The sequence below is a fragment of the Eulemur rufifrons genome, chromosome 8 (assembly GCF_041146395.1).
Source record: "Eulemur rufifrons isolate Redbay chromosome 8, OSU_ERuf_1, whole genome shotgun sequence".
Lineage (NCBI taxonomy): Eukaryota > Metazoa > Chordata > Mammalia > Primates > Lemuridae > Eulemur > Eulemur rufifrons.
The window spans coordinates 25,173,271-25,193,123 of NC_090990.1; the positions used below are offsets into that span (position 1 = coordinate 25,173,271).

The 19,853-nt window shown below is 58.6% G+C and overlaps 3 protein-coding genes across 3 annotated transcripts; 2 read left to right on the forward strand and 1 right to left on the reverse strand.

Moving 5' to 3' along the window:
* The first annotated feature begins 274 nt into the window (after positions 1-274).
* On the forward strand, positions 275-3,217 carry TEKT2 (tektin 2). The gene is made up of 9 exons (XM_069477669.1): positions 275-471; positions 556-681; positions 868-1,073; positions 1,596-1,739; positions 1,822-1,936; positions 2,113-2,220; positions 2,350-2,493; positions 2,663-2,742; positions 2,912-3,217. The coding sequence occupies exons 1-9, from the start codon at positions 316-318 to the stop codon at positions 3,123-3,125; spliced, it is 1,293 nt and encodes a 430-aa protein (XP_069333770.1). The 5' UTR covers positions 275-315; the 3' UTR covers positions 3,126-3,217.
* Positions 3,218-3,756: 539 nt separating this feature from the next.
* ADPRS (ADP-ribosylserine hydrolase) lies at positions 3,757-11,295 on the forward strand. The gene is made up of 6 exons (XM_069477670.1): positions 3,757-3,979; positions 7,326-7,422; positions 7,691-7,898; positions 7,983-8,167; positions 8,472-8,572; positions 9,091-11,295. Exons 1-6 carry the CDS (start codon positions 3,766-3,768, stop codon positions 9,381-9,383), a joined length of 1,098 nt encoding a protein of 365 aa, XP_069333771.1. The 5' UTR covers positions 3,757-3,765; the 3' UTR covers positions 9,384-11,295.
* Positions 11,296-13,422: 2,127 nt separating this feature from the next.
* On the reverse strand, positions 13,423-16,112 carry COL8A2 (collagen type VIII alpha 2 chain). The gene is made up of 2 exons (XM_069477671.1): positions 15,941-16,112; positions 13,423-15,341 (listed from the first exon to the last, which is right to left on the reverse strand). The coding sequence occupies exons 1-2, from the start codon at positions 16,110-16,112 to the stop codon at positions 13,423-13,425; spliced, it is 2,091 nt and encodes a 696-aa protein (XP_069333772.1).
* Positions 16,113-19,853: the final 3,741 nt, after the last annotated feature.

Consider the following 19,853-nt stretch of genomic DNA (forward strand, 5'->3'; position numbering starts at 1 on the left):
ATGCACACACCCCAAAGGGCTCCATTATCCCCTTTTACCTGCTCCAGGACCTGCAGGGTCCAGGGGTTTGTGCCTGCAGGTGGATGGGGGGAGGAAACTTAGTTAATGCCTCACACGAAGTTGAGTACAGCAAGGGCTGTTCCCTAGCAGGCTTCTGGCAGGAAGGCGCTCAGAGGAAAATGGGTAGGAGCACGTGCTGCCCGTTTTCCGTGGGGGGTGGCGGGGGGAAGGTATTTGTTCCAGGAGCCCTGTTGTCCCTCTACAGGTGGTGAAGGAACAGGCCTAGGGGGTTCTGACCCTGCCGGTCCCTGCACCATGGCCACACTGAGTGTCAAGCCGAGCCAGCGCTTCCAGCTGCCCGACTGGCACACCAACAGCTACCTGCTGTCCACCAATGCTGAGCGGCAGCGAGATGCTTCCCATCAGATCCGCCAGGAGGCCCGGGTCCTCCGCAACGAGACCAACAACCAGGTTGGGGGCAAGAGCCCAGTCGGGTGGGCACAGGGCTAGTCCCCATCCGCTGACACCCTCTTTATCTGGCTCTGTCTCTTCCAGACCATTTGGGACGAACATGACAACCGAACTCGACTGGCAGAGAGAATCGTTACTGTCAACCGGTGGAAGGAGATGCTAGACAAGAGTCTGACGGATTTAGATACTGAGATCAGCACCCTGACAAAGGCAGGGAGCTAGAGCTGGGTGCCAGGAGACAGTGCTATAAAGACCCGCCCCCTCCATCCCCACTTCTGGGTTGGCGGTCATGAGTGGCATGTCACTCCAAGACACTCACTGGCCCCTCTGCTAAAGTGGGGATAAGAGCTACTTCCCTGTGATGGCTCCACCAGCCTCCTGTGCCCCCTTTTCTAGATGAAGGAGTCAGCAGAGCAAAACCTGCAGGCCAAGAACCTGCCTCTGGATGTGGCCATCGAGTGTCTGACCCTGCGGGAGAGTCGGCGAGACATCGATGTGGTGAGGGACTCTGTGGAGAATGAGCTGCATAAAGAGGTGGAGGTCATCGAGGCCACCAGGAAGGCCTTGCAGCAGAAGGTCAGCCAGGCCTTCGAGCAGCTCTGGTAAGGGAGAGATGGGTCACTGGCATGTTCACAAGCACTTGCAGCCTTTGTGCCTCAAATGCGGAACATAGGTATCGTGGATAAGGGGACAATGGCAACTGGCTCTCATGCTACCTTTGGCCCCTCCCGTGCCTGTGACAGAAACCACTGATGGATTGCAGTGCTCTTGCCACTGCCTGGACATGGTCTCAGAGTAGGTCTCACGCATCACCTTGCTCTAGGCAGCCAGGATCAGTTGATTGAAAGCATGAGAAATAAAACCCATTGGCCAGCACCCCTGAGTGCCTTATTGTGAGTGTTGTGCCCCGTGGGTGTGTGTGAGCACTCGGTGTCACCTCTTTGTCTGGTGGGCAGCTCATCTAGCTGTGCTGGTCTTCATTTCAGCTGCAGTGGCAGCTCCAGTGTCTTCTGCTGGGAAGAGTCGTCCCAGCCTCCTCGTCCCTCAGTGTCCCTTTAGTCCGACGAAGCCTGCATCCTGGGGCCTTGGGGGCTGGTTCCTGATTGAGTTTGCACTCTCCCCAGCCGCCTGCAGGAAGTCCGACAGCAGCTCAACTCTGACCACCGTGGCAAAATGGAGACGCTGGAGATCGACAGAGGCTGTCTATCTCTCAACCTCACATCCCCAAACATCTCTCTGAAGATCAATCCCACACGTGTCCCCGAGGGGTAAGAGGAGTGTTCAGTCTGTCTCTCCTGCTCCCCTCATGGGCCACCCCCTTAGGACCCCGTTATTTCCTGCCACCTGCAGCTCCACCACACTCCAGGAGTGGGATGACTTCAGTCAGTTCAACAAGGCCCAAGCGGAGGCAGAGATGAAAGCAGCCATGGAGCTGAGGGAGGCCATCGCCCTGACGATTGCCGAGGTGACTGCCCACCCCCAGCCTGCTCCTCCACGGCTAACGGGCAGCCCAAGTGTGCACCCAGCCCTGACCTTTTGTTCCCTGTTAACCATGTGGCACCCCTTCCCCTCACTTGAGCAATATCCTCAGGTGGCCATGAGCTTATCCCCCTCCTTGCCTTGCCTGCCTCCTGTCCTCAGACCAACAACGAGCTCGAAGCCCAGAGGGTTGCAACAGAATTTGCCTTCAGGAAGCGGTTGCGGGAGATGGAGAAACTGTACAGTGAGCTCAAGTGGCAGGAGAAGAATGTGAGCCTTCTCCTGGGGCTGGGACTTGCTGCTATGGGATGAGCAGCCGGATGCCCAGCCAGGAAGCCCTGGAGTAGGTGCACTGTGGTGAGTTCAGCTGGTGGAGACCAGTCACTCTGTCCCCTGCAGACCTTGGAGGAGATCGCTGAGCTGCAGGAGGACATCCGGCACCTGGAGGAGGATCTGCGCAGAAAGTTACTGAACCTGAAGCTGTCCCATACCCGGCTAGAGGCCAGAACCTACAGGCCTAATGTGGAACTCTGCCGGGACCAGGTGCGAGGGTGTCCCAGTGGGGCACAGGCCCCCTTGCTAAGGTTCCCTCAGGATCACACCCCAGCACACATTCCTGGTGGGGCAAGGGCGCTGCCGCAGGGCAGCACTCAGGCCTGCGGTCAAGGACAGCATGTCTGACCTGGACTCCCAACCCACCCCTCTGCCTCAGGCCCAGTACGGCCTCACTGACGAGGTTCACCAGTTAGAGGCGACCATCGCCGCCCTGAAGCAGAAGCTGGCACAAGTACAGTAGGTTTGGGAGTAGGCAGGAGGGGCGGGGAGACACCGCCCGCTGGTGGGGCCTCTTGCTGCCTGCCTGTTCCCCTGGGCTTTGTCTTCCTCACTGAAGGCTGGTGCATCCAGCCCACACCTCCTGGCCTCACGCAGGGGTGGTGGGTTGTCAATGCTTCCTCCTCAGGGACGCGCTGGACGCCCTGTACAAGCACCTGGCCCGGCTGCAGGCTGATATTGCCTGCAAGGCCAACTCCATGCTGCTGGACACCAAGTGCATGGACACCCGGCGCAAGCTGACTGTGCCTGCTGAGAAGTTTGTGCCCGAGGTGGACACCTTCACCCGGACCACAAACCGCACCCTGAGTCCACTCAAAAGCTGCCAGCTGGAGCTGGCCTAGCCCTGGAGGGCTGAGAGAGCAGGAGAAGCTGAAGCTTGGGTGGGAAATGGAAGAAGCAGGAGAGACTGGATCTAATAAATGAGCAAGTTCTCGGGCTACGCTGCTCTCTGCTACTCCCGCACCCCTGTACCCCTGCACGGAGCCCGCAGGAGGGAGAGGGTTCCGACCTGCCCTCCTGTGTATGGAGGAGCAAAAATGAGGAACATCATCCCCCCAAACTCCATGTTCCAAATCCATTCCTCCTCCTCACTGGGCTAGGCCATCATGCCCAGGGCTTTAGCAGCGCAGCCTCCACCTAGCTCTGCCCCTGCCCAGCAGGCCCCTTGCCTGCCCTTTTGATGCCTAAGGGCGATCCAGAGGGGGCCAGGATCCCAGTGGGAGGGCCTAGTGGGGGTGTCTGGGCCTGAGTCGGGGACCCTTTAGTGGCCGTCATGCCTGGTTGTGAAGGCCGTTCGCAGTGGGTAGAACCGGGGCTCCAAGCCGAGGCTGGCGGGGCTGAGGGGCCCCGCGCCTCCGGGCCGCTGGGGGCGCTGTGGGCCGGGGAGCGGCGCGCAGGCTCCAGGCCACTGGGAGGCGCTGTGGGCCGGGGAGGAGGGAAGCGGCGCCGCGGTACCGGAAGTGGCGGCTGGCCGGCGCGCGGATGGCGGCAGTGGTGGCGATGACGGCTGCGGGTGGCGGCGGGGCTGGCGCGGCCCGCTCCCTCTCGCGCTTCCGAGGCTGCCTGGCTGGCGCGCTGCTCGGGGACTGCGTGGGCGCCATCTACGAGGCCCACGATACCGTTGACCTGACGTCAGTCCTGCGTCACGTCCAGAGCCTGGAGCCCGACCCCGGCACGCCCGGGAGCGCGCAGACAGGTGGGCGGGGCCGGGCGCACGTGGGTCGCGCCCCGCCCGCGGGGGCCCCTGGAGAGGGAGCCGGAGGGTACAGAGTCCGGGGTGTGGGCTGGTCTGGCTGTGCACGGAGATGGGGCTGGCCAGGGCAGCGGGGCCGGAGTCGGATGACCCGCAGACACCTCGGACTCGCGGGTCCAAGTCCGAACTCCTTTTTACACGTCTCGCCCCCGAACGTTCCCCAGCTCCGGGTATGGCAACACCGGCGTCTCAGCTGTGCAAGCCAGAGACCTGGGCGTCATTCTCCTGGATTGCGCCTGCTGCAGTATGCAGATGCCCTCGATTTATGATGGGCTTACCTCCCGATAAACCCATAGTAAGTTGAAAATATCGTAAGTGAAAAGTGGCGTTTTCAACTTACAGTGTGGCTAGCCCCATCCTGAGTCGCGGAGCCTACTGAATGAGTATTGCTTTAGCACCATTGCAAAGCCAGAAATGCTAAGTTGGACCACCTGTATACCGTCTGTATACCCCCTGCCTTGCTGACTTGACCTGTTTTATCCAGTTCTCTGGAATCAGTACACCACCAGCCCATTCACCACACAGCAGGGAGCGCACCTCTCAAAGTATAGATCTGGCCCTGTCCTCCCCGCATAAAACCCTGCTGTGATTTCCCAATTACCCTTAGGTTAGAGCCAAATTCCTCAACTCATCCTACCTGGCCCCACCGCCCCTGCATCTGCGATTTCATCTTATGCCACCCTTGGCCTTGCTTTCCGCTTCTCTTGGGTTCCTCTCACACCATACTTTCTCTAGCAGGACCGTTTGCACCCTGCTGTCCCTTCCTTAAAAGCTAACTCGTCTTCCCTTTTCCTTCCCTTGTGTAGTCAGCTCATCACCCAGATCTCAGCTCAGGTAGCAGGTCTGAGGTCAAGGAGAGGATGTGAGTGTTCCTGGAGCCACAGTCAGACAGAACCTTGGAGAAAACACATATTTAAGAGGGAGGTGGAGGAGGGGGAAGGAAGCTAGGGAAGAAACAGTTTGATAGGAGAAGCAGGAGGCACTATCAGCCATACCTAGGAAAAGAATTTCAAGATGAAGACACTGGTGTCGCACTATAGAGGGGGAAATCTGGACTTAGAAAATCATTTTCAGGCCGGGCACAGTGGCTCACACTCTGGGAGGCTGAGGCGGGTGGATCGTTTGAGCTCAGGAGTTGGAGACCAGCCTGAGCAAGAGCGCGAGACCCCACCTCTTCTAAAAAAATAGAAAGAAATTAGCTGGACAACTAAAAATATATAGAAAAAATTAGCCAGGTATCGTAGCACATGCCTGTAGCCCCAGCTACTCAGGAGGCCGAGGCAGTAGGATTGCTTGAGCCCAGGAGTTTGAGACCAGCTTGAGCAAGAGCGAGACCTGTCTCTACTAAAAATAGAAAGAAATTATATGGACAGCTAAAAATATATACAGTAAAATTAGCCGGGCATGGTGGCGCATACCTGTAGTCCCAGCTACTCGGGAGGCTGAGGCAGGAGGATTGCTTGAGCCCAGGAGTTTGAGGTTGCTGTGAGCTAGGCTGACGCCACAGCACTCTAGCCCGGGCAACAGAGTGGGACTTTGTCTCAAAAAAAAAAAAAAAAAAAAGAGCATTTTCAGTGGGTTAAGGAGGAAATGGAAACTGAGAAAATAGTATGGTTTGGTATGAAGAGAAGGAGGGAGATGAGTTATATAATAGTTGTGAAGACAAAATGGAGGGATGGGTTTTTATTTCATTTTTGGTTTGACGTTAAGATGAGGAAAAAGCATGTTTTAGTTTAAGAGCTGTTTGAAGACCTTTGGATACAAGTGACAGAAAACCCAGCTCAAAGTGGCCTAAGTGAAAGGGATTATATTGGCGGACATAACTGGAAAGTGCAGAGGCAGGCCTGGCTGCAAGCAGAGCTGAATCCGGGGACTCAGGTCATCTCCCCAGGGCTCACTTGCTCTCCATTGTTCAGATCTGCTTTTTTCTGAGTAGGCTTCACTCGCCTGGGCAGACCCTTCCTGTGGGACAGCCCCCAGCAGCTCCTGGCCCCTCCCAGCTCAGCAGCTCCAGCAGAGGAAGAGTTTCTCTTTGCAGCATTCCCAACAGAAGTCCCAAATTGGGTCTCATTGGCCTGGCTTAGGTCATATGTCCATCCCTAACCAAGGGAATGGGGGCTGCTGTTTGCTTAGGCTGGAGGTGGGGTTGGTGCCATGCACTAGTCCCCTGGACCGAGAGTGAGAAAGGTGGTTCCCGGGGGAGAGTGGGTGCAGTGACCAAATGAAAACAGAACAGATGCTGTTCCCCCGAGGAGGGAGAGGTTGAGGATGCAGGAGAGAAGGGACAAAGGAGAGCAAGGTCCCCAGGGGAAGGGATTGGGATGGGCTTCGTCTTAGACCAGGGGAGACTCACTCCTTCTGAGGGGGCCTGGGGAGCGCAGTTGCTGGTCAGATACCTGTTAGCTGCTCTTCCTGGGGAGCAGGAGGTAAGGGCCACCCAGGGGTGGGAAGGGAAGAGGAAAGCAGGGCTTGGGGATTGGGAGATGCTGAGAGGAGGTGCGGCAGCCATTCAAGAAATGGGAAAAAGGGCTTCCCAGGGAGTCTGCTTCATTCTCGGTAAGCGGCTCTTCCACAAATAAGACCAATCCCCTGTCCCTGGCAGACTCATAGCCTATCTCAGCGGTCACAAATGACCAGCACTGCAGTGTCGGAAGTGCCAGGGCAGTCTTCACGGGCACTCTGAGGAAAAGGAGATGGCGCGAGTGGAGGGACTGGAGCAGCCCTGCCGGGAGGAACCTGATCGCAGCCCCACGGCTGGTTCTGAGGATGTGTAGGAAAGCGGTGGGATATAAGATGGGTGAGGAAGGAAGGAAGGGGCTTGACACGGAAGGGTGTTGAATGCCAGGGCCATGAATTTGGACCTCATCCTGAAGGCAGCCGAGAGCCACTTTGAACAGGAGAGGGAGCTGAGGAAGGTGGTAGTCTGCTCTTAGGAGGAGTGTTCAGGCTGCATGTGTAGGTTGGATTGGAAGGTAGGAAATGGGCAGGAGATTTGAGAGGCTCTGCCTGTAGCCCAAGCAGGTCGTACTAAGACCAGAGCTGCAGGGGCGACAGCCAGAAGGGGATGGACGGTTTTCCTTCAGATATCAGTGGGACACGGTGACTGACTCAGAATAAAGAATTGCTGAAAATCCCAGGGCTGAAATCCTAGGGCTTCCCAAAGTCCAGAAAACTGGACAGGAGAGGCTGACTTTAGGTCGTTGTGGGTGTGGTAGCTCTAAAAGGAATGAGCAGGAGGCCTCCACCCTGGAGCCCTGCAGCTCGCCTCAGCCCCGTCCTCCCCCCACAGAAGCCTTGTACTACACAGATGACACGGCCATGGCCAGGGCCCTCGTGCAGTCCCTGCTAGCCAAGGAGGCCTTCGACGAAGTGGACATGGCTCACAGGTAAGGGGTGGTCCTGGGGTTAGGCGAACCAGGTGAGCAGAGTTACCACACCCTTGACCAGAGGAATATCTGTGCATGCCCGGGACCGCCCCCTAAGCCAGCAGGACCCCGTGTCTAGGGCTGAAACAGCTTCCCAAGCTAAAAATGACAGCACGCTGGTACATCCTTAGGTCCCCAAGGCTTCCTCTTTTCCACATCAGCCCAGTTTTCTTTCCCAACTCTGAGAGGCATCACTGAAACCCCAGTTCTGTCCCCCTCTCTCCCCCAGGTTTGCTCAGGAGTACAAGAAAGACCCTGACAGGGGTTACGGCGCTGGAGTAATCACCGTCTTCAAGAAGCTCCTGAACCCCAAGTGTCGCGATGTCTATGAGCCTGCCCGGGCCCAGTTTAACGGGAAAGGCTCCTATGGCAACGGGGGTGCCATGCGGGTGGCCGGCATCTCCCTGGCCTATAGCAGCGTCCAGGATGTGCAGAAGGTATTCAGGGTGGACTGGCTTCTGGGCGCTGTCCTCCCTCTTCAGCAGCGTGGGTTCTGTGACAGCAGGTCTTCTTGTCCCTAGTTTGCCCGGCTCTCAGCCCAGCTGACACACGCCTCCTCCCTGGGTTACAATGGTGCCATCCTGCAGGCCCTGGCTGTGCACCTGGCTTTGCAGGGTGAGTCTTCCAGTGAGCACTTCCTCGAGCAACTCCTGGGCCACATGGAGGAGCTGGAGGGTGATGCCCAGTCCGTCTTGGATGCCAGGGAGTGAGTACGGGGATGGAGGTGTGTGGGTGTCTGTGGGTACAGGTTGGGGGTGGGCACCTGGCACTGCCACAAGCTGAAACCTTCCTTCTTAAGCCCCTTTGCCTTGTTTGTGTTCCAAGGCTCTCAGGGTCCCAGAGAACAAAACGACCTGCTCACACCTAGCCCCTGCCTCCTCTTGTCGGGGCACCCGTGTGGGCTGCCGGCCAGACCATGTCCCTGCTCACTCGCACGCAGCCCCTCCCCCTGCCTGGTGACTGCGCCCTGCTGGCTTTGACCTCCCTGAAATCTCTCCCCCAACCCACAGATTGGGCATGGAGGAGCGCCCATACTCCAGCCGCCTGAAGAAGATCGGGGAGCTTCTAGACCAGGACTCGGTGTCCAGAGAGGAAGTGGTGTCTGAGCTAGGTGGGTGGGCCTGCCTGTCATTTGTTCGCCCACTTTTTGTCCTTCAGGGTCAGTCTTGGGCTCGGGGAGGGGAGTGTGGAGTCATTGTGCCCTGGCCACGCTCTGCAGGGTCCTTGGCAAGGGTGTGACCTCAGTGCCTTCAGCCTTGTAGATCAGTGTCCCCAGAAATGGAAGCTGACCCCCAGTTTTGACAGGTAGTGTTGATAACATGTGTATGTGCCCAGCACTGGTCCTGGGCACTCTGCGGAATGCTTCGATCACACTTCATCCTCGCACCAGCCCCTGAGAGGGTTACTCACTGTACTCGCTGCGCTGAGGAGTGGGATCCGGGAGCAGGAGTCTTAGTGATTAGGTCACTTTCCCAGTCACACAGCCAGTACGTGGTGGAGTCTGGACTTGAACCCAGGTGGTCTCAGTCACAGCCCTGCCTGAAGCTGAGGATGCTGACGTGTGGCAAACAGCGGGACGCCCGGGGGCCCAGGGGTAGGTCAAGCCCCTGTAATCTGGCTTCCCCACAGGGAACGGCATTGCTGCCTTTGAGTCTGTGCCCACCGCCATCTACTGCTTCCTGCGCTGCATGGAGCCCGACCCCGAGATCCCCTCTGCCTTCAATAGCCTCCAGAGGACTCTCATCTATTCCATCTCACTTGGTGGGGACACAGACACCATTGCCACCATGGCGGGGGCCATTGCTGGCGCCTACTATGGAATGGATCAGGTGCCAGAGAGCTGGCAGCAAAGCTGTGAGGGCTATGAGGAGACAGACGTCCTGGCCCAGAGCCTGCACCGGGTCTTCCAGAAGAGTCTGTGAGGGCCACAGCTGCTAGGGCTCTGCCACATCCAGTGGGACCACCTACAGTTCAGATCGGAAACCCTGAGGTTCCTCAAGCTTGGCTCCCCCACCTCGGTCTTCCTGTCGTGTGGGCTGGGGTCTTTTGGGGGGAAGTCATTGGAACAGTAAGGGGCTGGTGCCTCCCTCGTGCTGGGTCTCTGGCTTGCTGCAGAGCCGTAGGGCGCTCCCCGGCTCCTCAGTGAGACGTGAGAGACCAGGGTGGGTTTATTTTAGAGGATACTTACGGCATTTTATCATCTAGGGCATGGGGTTTTGGGGAGTGGAAGTGATCTGCAGCAGCATCATTTCTCCCTGTTAGGTTTTAGCCAATTTGCCAGCAAGCCTGCCCTTGGCTGGGCAGGGCCCCAAGCAGCAGGTCATGTGGATCAAGGGACAGGCCCTTGATTCCAGCTGATCTAGGTCCACACCTAGCCCTTAGCTATCATGGGGCTTGCTAACAGCTTCCAGTGGAAGTCACAGCAATAAACAGCTTTTGGTAAATCCCACCACTGTTTCCTGCTTCTCCTCTGCCCTGAATGGATCCTCCTGCAGCAGCTTGACCTTCTCAAGCCTAGTGCCTGTCTGTCTGGGCTGCACTTCGCTAGGAGCTGGGACCCCAAAGCGATGATCTGCTGTGTTGCCAGGCAGATTCCTCCTGTTCCTCCAGCCAGGAAGGGCAGAACAGGCATGATTTGGTGGCCTTTCCTGTTAGAGATCACACAGGGTGGCCCAGGCAGCTAGGCCAAGTGCTTTGCCAGAGGCAGTGAGCAGGAACAAGCCAGGTTTTTCTGCTCTCAGAAACTGACTTCCCCAAATAAGAGCTAGGCCCAGCTGGGGCAGGAACAGGAACCCTGTAGAAGGCTCCCTTCTATGCGCAGACTGGCAGCCTTTGGGTGTGGAGGGCATGCCATCGCAGGTGCCCTGGGTGGACTGCATGTGTGTGCCTCCTATATCTTGGGGCCCAGTCAAAGGCCTTGCCCCACGAGGAAGGTTTGCACGGCATCCATTTTGAAGAAAGGAAAAGGACACCTCAGGCAGCAGGGACGTTGTCTGAGCATCCTTCCAGCCGTGGAAGGAAGCATGCATGGTCTGCAACTGTCCTGAGGTCTGAAGACTGTGGGGCAGCTCTACTTTCAGCCAAGGTGGGGCTCTGCCGGGCTGGGGGCTTTTCAGGGCATGGATTGTTTCCGGTCCATTGCCCAGACCCCAGATCGGGGACAGATCTCCTGCTGCTGAGCATGGTGGGCAGCAAGCAGGTGCTTTCTGCCCAGGACAGCTCCCCGCAGCCTGCCTTCAGCTTTGGGCCTGGCAGTAGCCAGCCCTCAGGAGCAAAGACTCACGATTTCATTCATAATTTGTATCAGATGTTGAGACTTGGCCCTTGGGATCCTGAGCCAGCTGTCATGCTCCACTACCCCCGAGAGTTTGCAGGAATGTTCCAGTGAAGCTTGATCCGTCTCCCGCAGCTCCAGCCTGCCTTTGGTTTCTTAAAATGCCTCTTGGCATTTGCTTGTTGCACAGACTCAGCAGCGTAGGTGTCAAGCGTTTTTGATGCGGTGGTGACAGAAACCTGGGCTGGGGAGCTGGTGGGGAATGCGTGCTCCATGGGAGAGGGCGGGCACACGAGAGCCCCGGGACGCTCCCCGGATGCCTTACGAGATCCAGAGCCCTAAGGGGCGTCTGCATCGATGCTCACTGCAGCAGGGCACTGTTCTGTACAACAGGTTTTATTGCGGTTGTGTCAATACAGTCAGTACGGTTTTTCTTTTCGAAAAGACGTCCAATTTTATTTGATTCCCCAGTGCATTTTTCCCGAATCTTCTGTGACACAGGGCCCATGATAAATATGTGAACTAAGCTTCGTATACCAAGTTAGAAATGAAATGACTAGTGGAAAACATTTAAACCTTAATCTTAAAAAATAAAATTCAGAATCAGAGTACTAAAACTGCACAAGGTAACGTAGTTTGCTTAGTTAAAATCCAACATTGTTTATCAAAGCTAGTCAGTTAAGTGAACACCTGCAACTCAGATCCCGTAAACATTTCAGAAATGCCAGCCACTCCTCCCTGAAGGCTTCAGGAATGAAATTTGGCAGAAGCTCAGCTCTGTGAAACAGCTCTTTGTGTTTTTGTGTTTGTTTGTTTTTTGGCTCCCCTGGTACCCTACTTAGTCCCCTGGGCTCCCACTGGGAGCCGATTCATTTCTGCCAATCAAAACTGTCCCCAACACATCGGATTCTAGTGGCTTTGACCCGGGGAAGGGAGAGGTTGAGCAAAGGACCCTCAGCAGGAATGGTGTGAGACTCCTTGGTTGGCTCTCTTGGGTGTCAGGGAGTTAGAAATCAAGTGTCGCTGGGGCAGATTTGGGTTTTCACTTCTCCTTTTGAAAGTTAGAGTGAACAAACAGCCTGCTTTGGAGAAGTCGCGGGCAGGGGTGCAGGCTTGGCGAGGAGTCTGGGGGAGCGCAGCTGAGCGAGCGGTCACCAGTCATCCTCCGTTTCCGCATGGACAGTCCAGCAGTGTGGCGACGAGGCCTCGTCCTGAATGACCCAGGCTCACACTTGGTACGGGGAGGTGGGCTGGCCTGGTGAGGGCCGAGGACAAGGCCTCCTGCCACGGTGCAAGAATGTCCACCGTTCCCAAACTGATGCTTTTGGCTTTACCTGCTCATCGTGAACGAGGGGCCGAGGGCTTAGGGCTTGGGGCTTGGGAGGGGGCCCTGCCTGTTTCCTGCGGAGCTCTGATCCGGGAGAATTGCAGAAATGTCCGAGCCAACTCATTCCAAAGGGGCCTGCTGGCCCCCTTTCTCTCAGAGCCTTGGCCTCCGGGCCCTAATCTTGCAGAAAACAGGAAATTGCAACCAGAGGGTAGAAGGAGAGGAAGCCCCTGCAGATTAACCCCTCTAGTGTGCACCCCCACCCCCCGTATGGTTCTTACTAAGGAAAAGCAAGCGGGAGCCTTCTCCATCCCCGAGCTTGCGTGCACCGTGTTCGGATGCCAAACGAGAGGCTCTCTGCTTTGGGGATACCTGGGTTGGGGGTGACAAGGATCCCCTTACAATTTTGTATGAGAAAATCAGCCCGCCTCTCCACAGGGAAGAGAAGGGGAGACACACCCATGTTTGCTGATTGTCAACCCTGCCGCCTGCCCCCATCTGTGCTAGACACTTCGCACAGGTCGATCTTTCTGGCCTGTGGCTGTCCCTAGGGGCTTGTGTGGCCGCCGTCATGCTAAACAGAGCCAGAGCTGGTGGGGGCAGCCCTGGAGACAGAGGGAGTGTGACGAGCTGCGGCCGGCCCGGATCCACGCCTCTACCCCTCACAAACTACCTCCCATGGCTGCGGCTGAAACAGTGAAAGGGGAGTGACCCTTCCCAGGAGCCTGCAGAGGGGGCCACGCAGCTTTGCCCGCCATGGACAGGCCTGATGCCACAGCATCACCAGTGGGGTTGCAGTCCTCGCAGGGCGTCCACACTGGCCACCTCGATGGTCCCCCCTCTTTCCCCTGGAGGGAAACAAACTCCAGGGAACCCCACTGTCATATGCTGGAGGTCCTGGGGGAGCTGGAAGAGCCCCAGCCAAGGACTGTGAGGGAGGCCATGCATGCCTCCTTCCTTGAGCAGGTGCCATTTGGGGGCCAGCAGGAAGGGCTGTCCCCCCAGGTGGAGGGGTGGCGGAGCTCAGCCCCTCTCAGCTCCTTCGAGGCCCAGCAGAGTCAAGGACACACAGGGCTGGGCTGCGCATCCCCGGGCGCTGCCTGCAGACCAGGCAGGGCAGGGATGGGGGTGCAGCCCTGACCCTGCACAGACATGTGGGGGAGGGAGCTCAGGCCTGCCCCTTCTGGCGACAATCTCAGCCTGCATGTAGGGAGAAAGCAAGTCAATCTCCTCGGGCCAAGGCTGCGGCCGCCTCTGTTCGGCCTGTTTTTTTTTCTTTAAATGGAGATTCTTTGGAACTGAAAAGGTCACTCTACCACTAAAGAGGAGGAGGCCAGGGCAGCAGGGCCCCCCCCGCGGGTTATGTGGGGCAGAGCAAGAATCCCGAAAAGGAGGAGTGGATGTACTCGGTGGAGTAGAGGCCGTTGGCCTGGTCCGAGGGCATCTGCACCCAGACCTGGTCGTTGGGCCGCAGCTGGAGCACGGCCCCGCCTGACGCCTGGTCCAGGTAGCCCTTCTTGTACTCGTCGTAGGTGTAGGTGGCTGGCACGTTGTTCTTGTACAGGGCCACCCACACGTTGGTACCCTTGACGTGCACATGGTAAGCAAAGTAGTAGACACCGCCCACGGGGCAGGTGAAGATGCCCGTGGCTGGGTTGTAGCCGCTGTGGCCGTTGTAGAGGGTCCGGTCAAATTTCACAGGCATGCCCGAGGCGGGGAAGGGCGAGGTGAGCACCGCAGTGAAGGCCGGGGTGGCATGCGCCGACAGCTCGCCCAGCCCGAACTGTGGCTTGCCGCCCTTGCCCAGCACAGCGCCCTCCACGCCACCGTTGGGCAGGTGCAAGCCTGCGATGCCAGTCTCATCGAGGGCCCCAGGGGCACCAGGGGGCCCAGGAGGCCCGGGAGGCCCAGGAGGGCCTGTGAGTCCTGGGGAGCCGGGGACCCCAGGGGGTCCCGTGGGCCCAGCCGTGCCGGGTTCCCCCACTTTCCCCTCCCCAGGAGGCCCTGGCAGGCCTGGTTCACCCTTCAGGCCCGGCAGACCCTGGGGCCCAATAGGGCCAGCTGGGCCCTGGAGTCCTGGGATTCCCGAGGGGCCCCTCAGGCCAGGCTGCCCAGGGAGCCCCAAGTCACCCTTCTGCCCCAGGGCCCCTGCCACCCCTGGTCCTCCAGGGCGGCCTGCGAAACCTGGCTCCCCTTTGGGTCCAGTTGGTCCAGGGGGCCCATGGGCCCCAGGAAGTCCCCTCTCACCTGGGAGCCCAGGTTTCCCAGCCAGGCCACTAGGCCCCTGGTCACCCCGAATGCCAGGCACTCCTGGGGGTCCTTCAGGCCCTGTCTCCCCTTTAGGCCCAGGGGGGCCACGTCTGCCAGGGAGCCCTGCAGATCCAGGAAGCCCAGGGGGGCCACCAAGGCCCTGTGGGCCCTGCTCCCCTGGCTCCCCATCTTCACCTGGCTCCCCCCTGTCCCCCAAGAGCCCTGGGACCCCAGCTGGGCCCCTGTCCCCCTTGGGGCCTGGCAGTCCTGGCATCCCATAGCCAGTGGGGCCTATCAGGCCAGGGGGACCCCGGGTCCCTGGTTCCCCTTTGGCCCCTGCTGGGCCCTGTGGGCCTGGTACCCCTGCTACCCCTGGCACCCCCACGCCATCTACCCCAGGGGGTCCTTTGGGGCCCACAGCTCCTGGCTCCCCACTGGGACCCGGAACCCCAGGAGGCCCAGACTCACCCTTGTCTCCAGGGGCCCCAGGAAGCCCATCCAAACCAGGTTTGCCTAAGCCAGCGGGGCCAGGGAGGCCGGGGGGTCCTGGGGCACCACCCTGTCCTGGTGGCCCAGGCAGCCCTGGCTGGCCCACTCCATTATCCCCCTTGAGGCCTCGATCGCCTGGGGGCCCAGGCTCCCCCTGGGGCCCTGGCTCCCCCTGGAATCCTGGGGGCCCTGGCACCCCCTGGGCACCTGGTTTTCCAGGGACAGTAATGCCTGAAGGGCCAGGGAGGCCAGGGGGCCCTGGGGGCCCCCGGAGGCCCTGGTCCCCTCGTATTCCTGGCTCCCCCCGAAGCCCAGGCTGCCCTGGTGGTCCGACCTTGCCTGGGAGCCCTGGGGGACCAGCCTTGCCCATCCTGGAGAAGCCGGGGGGTCCAGCAGGGCCAGGCAGCCCATGGAGCCCTGGCTTCCCAGTGCCGGGTTTTCCTGGGAAGCCAGGAGGGCCAGGGGGGCCCCGAGGCCCGGGCTTCCCTGGGGGGCCGGGCTCTCCTTTCAGGTCCATCGGCAGCAACGGTAGAGGCATTTCTGAGAAAGAGGGAGAAGGAGGCAGTCAGGGGCCTGGACAGTGGGGACAGAGGACCCCTTCTACCTGTCCCCGACACCAGTATGAGACAAGGCTCCCTGCATCTGCTCATGAAGACCACCCCCCACCCCGCTCCCCTGCACACCCGCCTGCTCTCATGGAAGATGGAGTTTAGGGGTGGTCCACAGGCCATCTTGGGGGCTACAGGGTGTCCTCACCCAGGGCCCCTAGCACCCAACCTACCAGGCTGGGCCTTCCCCATGGGCTTGGCCTGACTCTCATCCCCCATGACCAGCAGGTGGAGTGGCCACCAGGTGGCACCAGCAGCCCGCCTTAGAGACAGCTGGAGCAGACCCACCCCCACCCCCAACCTCCGCATTTACCTTCCTGCCCCTCCCTGCTCTGAAGACCATCTGTGCCACCATCCGCACCCTGTTTCCAGGCCCTCTGGGGCATCGGGAAGAAAAGTGGAGATGGGAAAATCTTTGGTGGGGATCGAGGGGCTGTGGTGGGGGGCCTGGTGGGATCTGATGGGGGTGGAGGAGAAGGGAGTTCAGCGGTCAGGAGCTGTTTGGGGCACTGTGGCGGGGGAGGCTCTCACCCAGGTACTGGCCCTTGCCCTCGCGGAAGGGCGGTCCCACAGGTCCTTTTTGCATGGGCTGCATGTACTTCACTGGGGCGTAGCCCGCTGCCCCGCTGCCAGAGGACGCCCGCGGCCCACACCCCAGCAGCAGCAGCAGCAGCCAAGACAGGGGCGACAGAGCCCCCCGCATGGCGTCCGTGGGCGTGCTGCGGGGAGGAACAGAGAGGGGTCGTCAGCCGGCCCCTGGGTGGTTTGGCATCAGGCCCAGGGCTCACAGAAAGATCAGAATTTAGATATTACACTTGATCTTGGCCAAAGGCTGAGAAGTGATTCACAATTTAGATATTATTCACAAGCAATTCCCAAAGCTACAGAGGTCTGCAGAAGCTACCGCCTGAACCTCTTCTGACCCTGCCTGTGGCTGTCCATCCCCACCACCATCTCCTGGGGCCCAGCCTCCCTGGGACAACAGCCTCCCCCAAACCAGTCACTCTCGGCAGCCAGACGTGCCTTCTAGAGCACAATCTGACCTTCCCTGCTGAAAACCCTTTGCTGGTAACATCCACTGCCGTGTGCTGGGCCAGCTCTCTGCCAGGCACTGGGCTGAGCTTTTTAGAGAGATGAACTAACTCAATCCTCACAACATCTTAACAAGGTATTGTTATTGTCACCCCCACCTTCCCGGTGATAAAACTAAAGCAAAGGTCTCTAGGAAGCAGAACTGGAACTTGCCTTGGGTCTGACTCCACATTATGTTGATGCCCTCCTGGGCTCCCACTGCCTTCAGGATCAAGTCCATAGTGCTTAACACTGCATTCGAGGCCTTTCGGATCTACTCTGTGCCTGTCTCCAACCGTGTTGCCCGCCCCTTTCTCTGCCCTCCCCTCCCCTACACCTGCACCCAGTAAACCAGAACTACTTATAGCCCAGACCCCAGGCAGCCTCGCACTTCGGGGCATTTGCACCTGCTGTGTCTCTGCCTGCGGTATGCTCCTCTCCCATGCATCCTTTAAGGCCCAGGGAAGCTGTCCCCTGTCGTCTATAAAGCCTCACTCCTTTGTCCCAGCACTGAACTCAGCCCAGAGGCCAGGGCCTGGGTGGGGCTCTGGGTCCAGAGCGCAGGCTCTGGGTCCAGACGACCAGCCTGAGTCTCCCACTCAGCACCTGGGGGAGCTGGACAAGAGGCTTCTTCATCTGTAAAATGGGACAACACGTCTGCACAAAACTCGTACATGAATGCTTGTAACAGCAAGATTCCTAATAGCCAAAAAAAGCAGGGACAACCCAAATATCAGTCAAGTGATGAGTGAATAAAGTGTGGTATCTCCATACAACGGAATATTATTTGGCAATAAAAAGGAATGAAGTACAAGCCGTCTAGGCCCAGCTACTCGGGAGGTTGAGGCAGGAAGATCACTTGAGCCTGGAGTTCGAAAAGGCCAGGCCTGGGCGACATAGACCCCATCTTTAATAAAAAATAAAAATTACAAAAATTAATTTTAAAAAAGGAATCGAGTCCTGATACATGCTACAATACAGATTAATCTTGAACACATTAAGCTCAGTGAAAGAAACCAGATGCGAAAGGCACACGTTGTATAGTTCCACAAACAAGCACTGTCCGGGACAGGCAAAGGCCAGGGGGTGCCCAAGGCTGGGGGAGGAGGAATTAGGAGCGACTGCTAATGGGTGCAGGGTTTCTGGTAAGGGTGATGAAATGTTCTCCAATTGATTGTGGTGATGGTTGCACAACGCTGAGAATAGTAAAAAAAAAACCATTGAATTGTACTTTTTTTTTTTTTTTTTGAGACAGAGTCTCGCTCTGTTGCCCGGGCTAGAGTGCGGTGGTGTCAGCCTAGCTCGCAGCAACCTCAAATTCCTGGGCTCCAGCAATCCTCCTGCCTCAGCCTCCCAAAGTGCTGGGATTACAAGTATGAGCCACTGCCCCCAGCCGAAGCTGTTATTTTTTAAAGGTGGCTAAAACCTGCTTCTCAGGGCTGCTGTGCTAAGTAGAGATACCATGACTGGCTCAGAGTGGGCTCCCATTATAGGAATGAAGTTCTATTTGTCATTTTTCACACCCAAGGAAAGTCCCACTTCCCCTCACATCCCTGCTCTGGGCTCCCCTCACCCCACCCAGAGACCTCCCCGCCCTGGGCCTGGGAGCAGGGAGTGTTAGAGTTAGGGGGTGTGGGCTGTGTTAGGGTTAGGGGGTATGGGCTGTTAGGGTTGGGGGTGTGGGCTGTGTTAGGGTTGGGGGGGTGTGGGCTGGGTTAGGGTTGGGGGTGTGGGCTGGGTTAGGGTTGGGGGGGTGTGGGCTGTGTTAGGGTTGGGGGTGTGGGCTGTGTTAGGGTTACGGGGTTGGGCTGTGTTAGGGTTAGGGGGTGTGGGCTGGGTTAGGGTTGGGGGTTGTGGGCTGTGTTAGGGTTGGGGGGTGTGGGCTGTGTTAGGGTTGGGGGTTGTGGGCTGTGTTAGAGTCGGGGTTGTGGGCTGTGTTAGGGTTGGGGGGTGTGGGCTGTGTTAGGGTTGGGGGTTGTGGGCTGTGTTAGGGTTGGGGGTTGTGGGCTGTGTTAGGGTTAGGGGGTGTGGGCTGTGTTAGGGTTGGGGGTTGTGGGCTGTGTTAGGGTTAGGGGTGTGGGCTGTGTTAGGGTTAGGGGGTGTGTGGGCTGTGTTAGAGTTAGGGGTGTGGGCTGTGTTAGGGTTGGGGGGGTGTGGGCTGTGTTAGGGTTAGGGGGTGTGGGCTGTGTTAGGCTTAGGGGGTGTGGGCTGGGTTAGGGTTGGGGGGGTGTGGGCTGGGTTAGGGTTAGGGGGTGTGGGCTGTGTTAGGGTTAGGGGGTGTGGGCTGTGTTAGGGTTAGGGGGTGGGCTGTGTTAGGGTTAGGGGGTGTGGGCTGTGTTAGGGTTGGGGGTGTGGGCTGTGTTAGGGTTGGGGGGGTGTGGGCTGGGTTAGGGTTAGGGATAGTGGGCTGGGTTAGGGTTAGGGGGTGTGGGCTGTGTTAGGGTTTGGGGGTGGGCTGTGTTAGGGTTAGAGGGGGTGGGCTGTGTTAGGGTTACGGGGTGTGGGCTGTGTTAGGGTTAGGGGGGTGTGGGCTGTGTTAGGGTTAGGGGGGTGTGGGCTGTGTTAGGGTTAGGGGGGTGTGGGCTGGGTTAGGGTTGGGGGGTGTGGGCTGTGTTAGGGTTACGGGGTGTGGGCTGTGTTAGCGTTAGGGGGGTGTGGGCTGGGTTAGGGTTGGGGGGTGTGGGCTGTGTTAGGGTTAGGGGGGTGTGGGCTGTGTTAGGGTTGGGGGGTGGGCTGTGTTAGGGTTAGGGGGTGTGGGCTCTGCTCATCAGGGATGCTGGTGGGGAGCCAGGAAGCCTTCAGGGCCACGTTCCTCAAGCTCAGGATCCCAGTGGAGCTTTGCAGGAATGAATCGCAGAGCTCTGGGGAAGGTCCGTGGAGCTGCCAAACCAGCTCTTGGGTTCGAATCCCAGCTCCACCACCAACCCGTTCTGTAACCTCAGACGGTCATTTAAGCTCCCTGAGCTTCAGCATAATAGCGACACCTGCCACTTACAGGCCCTCCGTGCCGGGCAGTGATCCGGGCCTCAAAGGCCTCATCTCACTTTAATCCTCTCAATGAACCCACGAAGCTCATGCAATTCTTACCCCCGTTTTATAGGTGTGGACGTGCCCAGCCCCCTTCCCACAGTGGGGCTGGGGGGCGATGGAGGGTCCAGCTTGGAGGGTGCTCAGGGCAAGGAGGCCCGCAGAGGCCACAGGCAAGCAGGACGCCAAAGGAAGGGCCCCAGGTCCAGCCAGGAGCCCGAGTGGGCCCAGCCAGCTGCCCACCTTCCCCTCCTCCTTGGCAATGGGGGCTCTGCAGGAAACACCCCTGACCCACCCTCTGTGGCTCCCTGAACTTGCCCCGGCCCAGCCCCTCCCACCCTGCACT